This window comes from Trematomus bernacchii, unplaced genomic scaffold, assembly GCF_902827165.1.
Source record: "Trematomus bernacchii unplaced genomic scaffold, fTreBer1.1, whole genome shotgun sequence".
In the NCBI taxonomy this organism is placed as follows: domain Eukaryota; kingdom Metazoa; phylum Chordata; class Actinopteri; order Perciformes; family Nototheniidae; genus Trematomus; species Trematomus bernacchii.
In genome coordinates this window covers 1,164,429-1,176,941 of record NW_022987638.1, presented here as the reverse complement: position 1 = coordinate 1,176,941, position 12,513 = coordinate 1,164,429, and the positions used below count along the sequence as shown (strand labels likewise).

Genomic DNA, 12,513 nt, shown 5'->3' with positions numbered 1-12,513 from the left:
TTTAGGGATGATAAGAAGCGATGTAATGTTGTCTTTAACGACCTTAATGACGACATCTGCTTTTAGGGGTAAAACAGACAAGGTTGGTGTGTTGGAACACAGAATCTCTGGATCAGTGAGTTTGAAAGTAAGACAGTTCAAATAATACATGTTTACTTCAATACAGTGTAGAATCATATCTTTTTACTTCAGTACTTACTCCAACATGTCGCTTTTTGCGGCAGAGCACACTGAGCTATGTGTGTTCTCAGACGCTTCGATGAAAGCAATCGGAGCTGTCGCATACCTGAAGACGGTTCAACAGGACGGACAAACTGAGGTTGGATTCGTCATGGGTAATTCTAGACTCGCACCCCAGTCCGAACCTACCATCCCACGATTGGAACTGTGCGCAGCTGTCCTAGCTGTTGAAATGGCAGATCTTATCCAAGACGAGTTAGACGTCAGGCTTGATGCTACATACTTCTATTGTGACAGCAAGGTAATCCTTGGTTACATCCACAATACAACCAATCGATTCTACGTCTACATTCACAACAGAGTGCAACGCATACGGCAGTCTTCAAAACCAGAGCAATGGCGTTACTTCCCGTCAAAGGAAAATCCTGTCGACCATGCGTCGAGGGCCTTACCTGCTTCCTGTCTCGCACAAACCAACTGGTTCACCGGACCGCCTTTCCTGAGATCACTACCTGTCGAGAAAGCTCCAACATGTGAAAAATGCAATCTGATAGAACCGGAAGATGACACTGAAATCAGACCAGAGGTACAAACCTACAATACTCACCTGAACGAAGATCTACTTACCCCAGGCCGCTTCCAGCGCTTCTCCAGCCTCCACTCACTCCTAAGAGGCGTTGCTTTCCTCATCCACATTGCCAGATCTTGCATACAGACGAACACAAACAGTAAGTTTGTTTGTAGCCTTTATTTAACCAGGTGAAAAATCCCATTGAGATCAACGATCTCTTTTTCAAAGTGCAAAGGTTGGCACTCGTGTAAACATCCTCGTACCCCAGAGGAACTGGACCAAGCAATGCATGTTGTCCTCCAAGCGACACAAAGGTCAGTCTTCGCAAGGGAACTTGCAGCTCTCCAAGTGCAAAAACTAATACCCAAAAACAGCTGTCTCCAACAGCTCAGCCCGATCATTGAAGACAAGTTAATCCATGTCGGAGGCTGCCTACGACACACCAACCTGGATACCAATGAAAGGCATCCCATCATTTTACCTAAAGACAGCCATGTATCACTACTGTTGACACGGCACTATCACAAACAAGTGAAGCACCAGGGTCGCCACATCACGGAGGGAGCCATAAGGGCTGCGGGATTGTGTGTCTTGGGTGGCAGGAGACTCAAACTCAGTACTCTACAACTGCGTTGCATGCAGGAAACTCAGAGGGAAGGTAGAGGAACAACTCATGGTGGACTTACCTCCCGAACGCGTTCAGGTTAGCCCTCCGTTTACATACGTGGGTCTGGATGTCTTTGGCCCTTGGTCAATTGCGGCAAGGCGGACCCGAGGCGAGCAGGCTGAAAGTCGAGTTGCATAAATGCACTCAGACGTTTCCTCGCTGTAAGAGGCCCAGCTAAGCAGTTGAGGTCCGACTGTGGGACTAACTTCATCGGCGCAAGCAAGGAACTAGGGATGGATACACGTCAGCTGGATGGAAATATTCAAAGGTATTTAAGTGAGCAAGGATGCGTCTGGGAGTTCAACCCTCCTCACGCCTCCCATATGGGGGCTGTTGGGAAAGGATGATAGGCACTGCGAGAAGAATCTTGGATTCTATGTTGCTCCAGCTAAACACTCGCCTTACTCATGAAGTGCTCTCTCATTAATGGCGGAAGTGACTGCCATCATGAATGCGCGACCACTTGGTACCAGTATCCACTGACCCCGACAACCCCCACATCTTCTCTCCATCGATGCTTCTCACACAAAAGACCGGTGTTCCACCACCTCTAGGCGACTTCACAGAGAGAGATCTGTACACAAAACAGTGGAGACAAGTCCAAGTTCTGGTAAACCAATTTTGGACCCGTTGGAAACGAGAGTACTTACCTGGTTTGCAACGCAGACAGAAATGGACATCACTTCGCAGAAACCTACAAGTTGGAGATGTGGTCCTGTGCAGAGACAAGCAGGATGTACGCAACTCTTGGCCTATGGCTAGAGTCTCCGCAACGTTCCCTGGAAAAGACGGAAACGTCAGGAAGGTCGAGGTCAAAACAGCCGACCAAGATACTGTGAAGACATTCCTCAGACCAATTTCCGAAATTGTCTTACTTCTCTCAGAGGACAAGCAAGGCCTGACTGGCTTGTATATTGTATTAAGTGACCTCACTGAGGTCAGACGGGAGTGTGGTGTTTAAAAAAACATTTAATATAATTTGTAAGGTTAAAATACTGCTTTGCAGCACCTTTCAGGTGACTTGTAACGTTTGTTTATTTGACACTGTTCATAAAGTTATTTGAATGTAACACTTCATTTCAATCTTGCATCACTTCCTGTCATGCTGTCAGAAAATGGTAGAAACTCAAGGAAGCCACATGTTTAGGCACCGTTAGGACTCATTTGCATCTGCATGAAAAGACTGATCAATCAATGTCGTAAGTAATTACATTTAATTGTTAACATGTTGTAGTTCATATATCAAGGCCTATTTGATGGAAAGATGTTTAAGAAATTAAGAAAAATGTAATGTTATATTTTATACATTTACAATGTAACTAAGGGTGTTTGAATAGACAACACAAGACTAAAATCGTTTTGCATTCTGTATTTATTGTTACAGTTTTCACTATATGTCATGGTGAAGGAGTTACCAGTAAAGTTTCTTAACTACAACGACGACTCTTTTTCTTCATTTTGAGTGGAGTTTAGCTTCGTATTAAGTCTGCGGCTCTTACGTCCGGATAAGAACACTAAAGGTACCGCAGCATCAGGACTAAAACCACCAGACTCAGGGATAGTTTCATCCCACAGGCCATAAGACTGTTAACCTGTTAAGCCCTGAGCCTGTTTTTCAGGTCTCAGGCTAGAAAATGACATTCCCAGAACAAATGACTATATCTTCCCTTTTAAAAGGGGTAAATGCATAATATTTGTTCTCAAAGCAATGATAAACCTGTGAGTTGGATGTAAAAAAGGCAGAATCAATATAGATTTTTTTAATTTGAATGTAAATTCAGATTGAACATAGTCAAAAAATTATAGTGTCCGTCCAAAAAATCTGAACTCTGCGGTCCTGCCTGACTCTCATCATACTACTTCCCTGATGGCTCCCACAGGATTGTTGATATCCTTGTGGATTCATCTTCTTATTATAGACACATGCATTTCCAAACATTTGGTCTACCTATGTTGTAAATGTATTATCTTTTCAATTTACACACGGCATCTATTGCACGTCTGTCCGTCCTGGGAGAGGGATCCCTCCTCTGTTGCTCTCCCTGAGGTTTCTCCCATGTTCCCCTTTAAACTGTGGGGTTTCTTTGGAAGTTCTTCCTTGCACGATGTGAGGGTCCAAAGATAGAGGGTGTCATATTGTCATACTGATATTCTGTACAAACTGTGAAGTCCACTGAGACAAATGTTACATTTGTGATATTGGGCTATATAAATAAACATTGATTGATTGATAAACACCTGAACTCTGTGAAGTGCCTCCATAACCCAAAGCATTCATCTGGTTGCATCTTAAAATGTATTTAATGAATTATCTTAATAGTTATCACAAGATCAAACTGTATTTAATTGTATTTCACTGTACGATATGTAATACATTCTGTTCTTGTATATCTTATTCTATTTACATGTATATAGAATCCTGCATTTACTTATCATTTAGCTTATTGTATTTATTTATTTTTCTGACATGTATAGTTAACTTCATCTGTATTACTGGTGTTGCAACACTTTACACCACTGATCATAACCACAGATATCAAATGTACAGCTATTTTCACAAAAAACAGGGAATGCCACATGAAGTTACTGTAGTAAACCCTCAAAAGCATCTCGACAGCTCATCTCTTGTGGTGCGTTCAGGTTCCTCTCCCCAGGCTGTTTCTGTCTGTCTGCTTTGGAGGAGGATACACCAACTTTTCTTTGGCTCCCTGTTTGTCGTGTGCTGGAGGGAAAGGGTTAAATCACGTGTGTAGCGCAGTTGAGCTCTGGAGCTCATAAGAAGTGTCATCTGAAGAGGACAAAGACATCTCTGCCGTCATTCATTCCTCCTCAGCTCCACTGAGCTCTCTCTGATACTGCCATTGTTTCTGCTGCGGGACAACACGATGCATACTCTCCTGTTCTGCGGCAGCATCTTCACTCTGCACCTTTTCCTCTGCGCCAAATCTGTGCCGGTCCAGGAGCGGAGCGGCAGATCCAAGCCGCTGCAGGTGAGCCCCACACAGGAGCAGTAGAACAAGGAGAGAGACACTGAGCTGGGGAGGGACTGAAGAGGATGCAGTTCAGAGGGGGAGAAGTACTCAGATCTGGTACTTAGGTAAAAGTAGAAGTACTCAGATGGTGTACTTAAGTAAAAGTAGAAGTAGAAATACTCTGTAACAGTACATGTCCTGCATTCAAAATGTTACTCAAGTTAAGTAGAAAAGTGTTATCATCAAAGTATAATTAAAGTACCAAAAGTAAAAGTAGTCATTGTGTTTCAGAATAATATATATATGTTTTATAATGATTGATCATGAAAGTGTTCTCAAAGCTGGTAAAGGTGCAGCTAGTTTGAATGACTTTGTATACTGCAGGGTAGCTTGTGCATTTACTCCAGGTGGAACTAAAGTCTGATTTAACACTTGATTAGATTTCACATCATTCATCCAGATCTGTAAAGTAACTAAAGGGATTAGATACATGTAGTGGAGTAAAAGTACACCATTTACCTCTGAATTGTAGTGGGGTAGAAGTACAAAGTATAGCAAAAAATAGAAATACTCAAAATTGTACTTCAGTACAGTACTTGAGTAAATCTACTTACTTTACACCACTGATGCTGTGTAAGTTTGACAGAGTGTACAAATATTGCATATGATGGAATCATGTTTTTCATGCAATTTAAAATAAAGCCTAGCTGCATTTCATGACAAATGTATCACAAAACTCAATAAATATTGAGTGCACAGTGCTGCCAGCAGACTGTCAGAGTGTGCAGGCAGAGGCAAGTCTGTGCTGACTCAGGAACAGCAGAAAGTAGCAGATACGAGAGAAACACATCAGGCCACAGACTCCCGAGGCTGTTTGTACATCGTGCATCAAGCGTCTTTGAGCACTGGGAAAGCTAAATATCTAAATATGATGTATTGTCATGCTGAGTATCTGCAGCAAACTACCTGCCCTGCCAATGCTAATCATGATGTTCCTTTTAGAAGCAAGATCAGGTTCATATTCCTAACAACATGCAGCAGACGCCTGACAGCACATTGTGTGTGGGCATTAAGCCCCCCCTCCAAAAGACACTTCTTTAATAACTGAATGATTCCTGTTCACTTCTCTAGTTTGCCGTTCTTAAATTTCATCAATAAATTCAATTTTACAGGGTATATGCAGGAATCCTGAAGACAAACTGAATACCTTTTAACCTCTTTAGCCCCACGGACCCGCCGAAGGGGCCGAAATCACAACATCTGCAAGAAAAAGTGTCTGAGGGCTTCTTAAGATTGAATAAACTATGAATGTTTCATATCTACAGTATGTAACGGGAAGAAACTCAGCTAACTGATCTTTTTTTTTCAAATAAAACCTCAAAGCTAGCGCTGAGCCTCTGAATTAGCCATGGGCATACAAATCTTAAGGCCGTTAGCACAGAACTCTAGCTATACCGATCGATATACTTATTGGATCTGCACAAACAAGCTTAGATAACATCCTGAGATTCCACAGATTATAGAAATATAAGGATCATCACTGAGCGATCAGAACTCGTGACAGGGGAAGCAAATACAGACAACACACGACGTAGCTTTAGGTAGCAAAAAACTAACGAGATATGCTCAGTTTAGCTGTTATTCTGATCAAAAGTCGTGTTCAATGGCATTAAAACGAGAAAAAACGCGGCTGAAGGTTAATCCATAGGTTAATAATGTGTCTGTCACTTTGAAAAAATTATTGATAATCCATAATTCCATTTTTATGCAAAAATCGGAGAATAAATATTAGCTGCTAATGGTAGCCACCAGAGGTTAGCACAGCTTCCGGTTTTGCTACGCGTCTCTCTCACTCCTTATTTGGTAACCTGTATGTGGAACTTTCCCTCGATTCTATTGGCTCTGACGGTTAGAAAGAGGTGTCAATCATCAAAATCGAGCAAGGGGGGCCAGAGATATGGAAAATCCACCCAAATGACCCCAGAAGTGTTTTTTTTTTTGCTAAATCTCTCTAAAAAGGTCAAATGTCACTTGTTTTGCATCAATCTTGATACAGGGTACTTATTATATGTTGTACTTTGGATTCCTAAAGCTTTTAGTCTACTAACCCATCATCCAAGGGTAGTTTTCACTATAAGTAACAAATAATTGTTGGACGGACACTATCATTTACAGTTTTTTACTATGTTCAATCTGAATTTTCTTTAAAATAAAAAACATCTATATTGATTCTGACTTTTCTACATCCAACTCACAGGTTTATCATTACTTTGAGAAAAAAGATTATTAATTTAACCCTTTTAGAAGGGAAGATATGGTCATTTGTTCTGGGAATGTCATTTTCGAGCCTGAGACCTGAAAAACAGGCTTGGGGCTTATTTAGACCTTTTTCAAGACCCTTTCCATACATTGTAAGACCTCATCGCCACTTCGAGTTCTAACCGGTTACATTGGCGACACACTTTACCTCACATTTACTATATGCAGTATTGATTGTAAGATAGCACAACTAAACAGTTTATGATAACTCCTTATCATAATTCAGATAAAACAAAGCACAAGAGAATGAACTGTGTGACCAACCCAATGCAAGGTTTATTAGAAAAAGAAACCATTAGAAAGTAGTATTTGATTTAGGCATTGTTCCCAAGAGATAAAACAGACTACTGAAGACTCCTCTCCACATGAACTTCAACCTCTCTGTCAAGGTCAGGTTTAATGCAGTATGCTGCTCTGTTGCTTCTGTAGACACACTTTGTGCTCTTTCATTCCAGTAAAACTCCTCAGAAACCATTAGAAACCAGTATTTGATCAATAAACAAAACAATTGACAAAACTTTGAACTATGAAATATATTAAACTTTGGTGAGCTTCAGCGGGGTAATGCCATATAGGAGCTCCCTCACAAATACCCAGGGGTTAAATTGGGCCGGGGCTGTAGGACGGCACATAGGACGTTGTTCTGACGTCATCACCCTCGCACATTTGTCATATGTTTACAAAAAACGATATATATGTTAAGACTTTTCTCGTTCTTAATATAGACTATATTTAGGGTCGATATGTGTTGACTTTCCTTTAAAATAGCAGATCTCTGTGACCGGATATAGTTCGGCTTAGTGAACGTGTGTCTCTTCCTTGGAGGAGCAGCATCGCCCGGACTCCGCGGCCGTTTCTCAATCGCGAGGATGCTGGCTTGGTAGCACAGCCGAGCCGAGCATCTTGCTTCAGAAGCAAGGCAAGAATACTTCCTGGCATTCGGAAAACAAAGAGTGGAACAGGCTAGCAAGTGTGCAGCTGTGCGTCATATGAGAGGCCCCGCCTTACATCTTCCGCCACAGATTTGGGGAAATTGGTCCATGCGCAAAGCATTGTGGGGATTTTAAGGACGCGAAATTTCCCCCAAACCAAGGACGCGGCCTCGGGGGAATTCCAAGTTTGCTGGAGATTGGAACAGTCCTTCGGCAGCACTCGATGACGTAGCATCCTTGAAATATTGGCTTGGAAGCCAATATCCTCGCGATTGAGAAACGGCCCGCTGCTCCTCCGCGGCTCCTCCTCTAAATGGGTGGGTTTTATTATCGCGGACTTTATGACAAGTTCCGCCCGCTGTGAAGCTTTTCTTGTTTCCATAGCAACAACAACTTCCTGTCAACAGCGTAAACTTGCCTTCAAAATAAAAGCATGCCAAATTACACTTAAGACATACAACTGCAACGAAAGTAACAAACACAATGCAATATCCTTTTCAATGTCAAAGAACACAAATTGGGTTCACAGGTGTTGTTTTGTGTGGTAGAGGGTCGCTTTCATTGATGCGTTTTGCACCCCGGGCCGTTGTTTTGTTATTCTGCTGAAGTATACGCTGTGACGTAATAACTCTTTTTTTGTTTTGTTTTTCGAGGGAAGGGTTGGGGGTCAGAGAGCCTAGGTATAAAGGTCACGGCTCGCCACTGGTCAGACAGTGAACGCTATATGTTTATCAAGCGAAAATGTATAATAATAACAACTGTATTTATGAGTAAGAGATTCAAAATAATGATATTTCTCCCTGATAGGCTTATGTGCTATAGAGTAGGGTCAGCAGTGGAATGACATTTGGACATACCCAAGTAAAGTACTACTTACGATGTATTACGTTACCCTTCACCACTGTTGAGTGTGCAGATACAGTATGTTAACAGATTGGAGTAACAGTTTAAATTAAATATGTTGTACTTCAAATCTGCATTAAATCAGTGTTTGAGTCTAACTCAGCATTTTTTAAGTTCCAGTGTAATTTAGTGTTCTATCATTGTTTTGATCAAATATTTATGAAACGCAACCTGTGTTTTGTTCAATAATGATAACAACACACAATGCAATATATTTGATGATTTGATGTATTTAAATGATTTAACAGCACTAAAACACTTTGTTTCTTCTCAACACAAAAGGTCTTTCTACATTTGTCAGGTCAGGCATGTTTTAGATTTTACATTTTGCTTGTCAGCTCCCCCAGGTTCAGTTTGTGATCTCTAGCACAGCATGTGCAGGAAGTGTAGCTTCAAACAGGCTTCATTACAAATGGATTCACTAGAACAAACCCCTTTATTAGCACTGAAGCATTTGAAAGCTTACTCACTTGAATTTCTAAGTATGTTTACATTATGAAGTAGGATGTAAGTACTTGGTTTACCACTGTCATTTATCTCCAGTCTGGACGACTCTTTATCTGCCATAGGAGGTGTGTGTGAGAGCCTGACTGTACCTGAGTAAAAGTAAAAAAGTATTTGCATTAAAAATACTTTTAGAACCAAAAGTAAAAGTATTCATTATAGAAAATGGCCATCTTAAGCACCAGGTATTTTTAAATGATTGTATTAATGTTGGGAAAATACTGAATGTACTCTTCTAATATAATAATGGGTTTCATTTATAACGCACTACATATTTGAATTCAAATCCCAAAGTGCTACAAGCAGTGAGCATGGAACAACATAAAACAGTACAAAACACGGTAGAATTAATAATAATAATAATAATAGCTTGCATTTATATAGCGCCTTTCAAGGGACCCAAGATCGCTTTACAGTAATAGGGCAAAAACAAACATAACAAAACAAAAGTCAGACAGACAAAACAACAGATCAATTAGGGGCCGAAAGCCTTGGCAAACAGATGGGACTTGAGGGCCCTTAATTGAATAAAAAGCAGTAAAATCAAACAATAAAAAATAAATAAAAGGGTAGTAATAAATCAAATAAAAGGTCTAGGAAAAGGCTCTATTGAACAGATGGGTTTTGAGGCCTTTTTTAAAAGCCTCCACGGTCTGTGGTGCTCTCATGTGGTCGGGGAGAGCGTTCCACAGACTGGGAGCAGCCGAGCAGAATGCCCGGTCTCCCATAGTACGGAGCTTGGTCCTGGGGGGTAAACTGTCATGTTTATTGCTTACGCAGGCCTTAGCTAATCTGAACTAAACATTGAATACTGCTTTGAACCAGTATTCCTCCATCTTGTGACTGTGTAACACCCTCTCTAAGCATGTGAAGAACACTATTCTGGGAACTATTTGTCCCATGCAGCTCTGTATGTGATGACTACTTCCATTCTTGCAATGATAATAAATACATGTATCCTGATATTGAAGCTCAAGCCGGTGACGAGTGAGATTTTCTTAACAATTAAATATATGAAAATGATTGGTTCATTAATGTGTTCATCACTTCAATGTTGCACTTGGTATAGGTGGGGTTTATTTAAATTACTTTATAAACTACTTAGTAGCTTAACCTATAATAATATATGATAATGTATGGGTTCATTTATATTTTGTATTAATAATCTAAATCTGCAAAGTAACTAGTAACTAAATATGTAAAATAAATGTAGTGGAGTAAAAAGTACAACATTTGCCTAAACTGTAGTGGAGTAAAGTCAAATGTCAAAACGTTGCAGTGTGGTGAATAAATCACTTCGCTCAGTGTTTTTGGTAAGTCGTAAACCCAGTCACCCCAAGTTGTGTCGGATCAGCATCCTTGGAAAAGCTTTTATAACACAGACGTGTTACAGTGCAGACAACCTGATGTCATGACTGAACCGGGGATTTCCAGACATCTGCTCACTGGGATGCAGCTTTGTGGAGCTCTTAAGAATAGATCTGCGTCTGTGTTGGTGTGTGCTGCACATTTTTTCAGTGCTGTACATGTTCATACCTGCATGCACACACCGTATTTATATGTTCTTAGATAGATTCAAACTGTAGTATTAGGAAAACAACAATGGCCCTCTGTAGATGGGATCAGCATGTAATTAGGGTTGAAGCTCGGGCACATCAGTTTTGCGAGATGGATTAACCTGTGCTGTGGTGACATGCCCGCTCCAGGATTTCCCCAGCGTTCACAGAGCTTTGTTTTGATGGCATGTGACTGTGTTTATGCTCCTGAAATGAAACCTTGCTTCTTGCCCACACACTTGCCTTAGTTCTGTCACTCACCGTAAACTGAGCTTCCTGTCAGCTACACTTGGCCCGCAGGCTTTAACTTTGATGAAGAGGTTAAAACCTCTTCAACCCTATGATGTCCATTGTTATGTATGCTGTGCATGTTGAGCGGAGTTCTCCATTGTTTCAGTGATCTGGAAAGCATTCCCCATCTTGCTTCTTCTCTTTGTCATTAAAAGGGCTAACTGAATATCTTCGGACAAGAACAAAACGTTGAAAATGTAACCTTGGGCTTTTGGAAGTTATAATGTGTTTTATTTTTAAATTGATTTTAGATTTTATAAACACAATTATTGAGACAAGACTAATCAAACTAAACATCTAAAAATGTTTAGTTTTAGTTTAACGTGATAACATCTGACATCATCAGGATTACTTCAGAAACTTTGGAAAACAAAAAGGTCTTTTTTAAGACGTTGGTCAACTTGCATCAGAGCCATACATTTACATATGATGGATACATATGTTTGGAAGACATATAGACCGCTGTGAGGATTGAACTCCTACTTTGAATATGACCTATCAGTGACCTTTATTAAAGCAGTAAACCTCCTGTCTCCTCCCGACAGAATAACGGCTGGGTTTGGCTCACCTGATTCCCTTCCAGAGACTCTGGTGTTTTGGCGGCTTTTGATTGTTCAGTATTCAAACAAACATCGAGTCATAATCCTTTTGGAAACTTTAAAGCTTTGAATAAGCATTTCACTCATCTCAGTGATTGATTGTCTTATTTGCTTTACAATCATGAAGGACAATCAACCAGTCAATAAGACTTTAAAGGAGTCCAAATAATCCTGTTAGTTTTAACGTTAGCTTCACAGCACAAAGAGATAAGGTTGTTGGGACTTTTCCTAGTTGCAGCTTAAACCCATGAATAATGTGAAAATATGTACAGGTCATTAATAAGCCTCATGAGATTACAGAAATATGCAGCATAAACACATGGGGGGGTGACGCCTCTACAGGAGACCAGATGAAACGCTACGTTTCTTTTATTACAATGATATATTTCTCTTGGAGTGAAAATAGTAGGCAACATTGGGATGGTGATACTCAACAATACAATACATGACATATCGTCACTTTTTGTAGATATTGTAGCAGTACACATAATACATCTTGAACTGTTTATTTAAGTTCTGAATTGTGTACACACACAACTGATACAGACTTACAAATGAAATAAGACATTTGATGATGAGTGATAAATACAACTATTAATAAATACAATACATACAGGAAATGTATGAATGGAGAATGGAGGATATATTCGGAAGATTTAAAGCTTCACTAACTCTGGCGTAGATTAATCAAATTGAGGTTTAAAAAGCAGAAAACAATCACATGAAGTCTGTTTCTGGTCGAGCTCAGGACAAATAAGCCTTATTCATCTGAAGGATATGAAAACTGTTAATAGAAGGATGCAACAGTTGTCCCCTGGTGACATCCTGTCAGCCACAGCAGAGTGTGTCCCGCTCCAGCTTGTTTAGTTCTTCAAATGGCTTACTCAGTGACTCTGAACCTGAGGTGTACTAGCACGGCTAGCAATCATAGGCTAATGGGACAGCTGACCATGTAGACTTCAAACTGTCTAACCAGCAAAACAGAAGACAAACAGTGAGTGACGTCACAGCGAGGAGGG

The 12,513-nt window shown here is 40.5% G+C and overlaps 1 protein-coding gene across 1 annotated transcript in view; it reads left to right on the top strand.

Annotated features, from left to right (window-relative positions):
- The first annotated feature begins 2,544 nt into the window (after positions 1 to 2,544).
- LOC117484730 (stromelysin-3-like) overlaps positions 2,545 to 12,513 on the top strand; it is a 30,041-nt gene continuing 20,072 nt past the window's right edge. The window contains exons 1-2 of the mRNA XM_034133142.1: positions 2,545 to 2,617; positions 4,059 to 4,408. Coding sequence (XP_033989033.1) covers positions 4,304 to 4,408 — 105 coding nt within the window. The 5' untranslated portion in view covers positions 2,545 to 2,617; positions 4,059 to 4,303. The remainder of the gene's footprint in view (positions 2,618 to 4,058; positions 4,409 to 12,513) is intronic.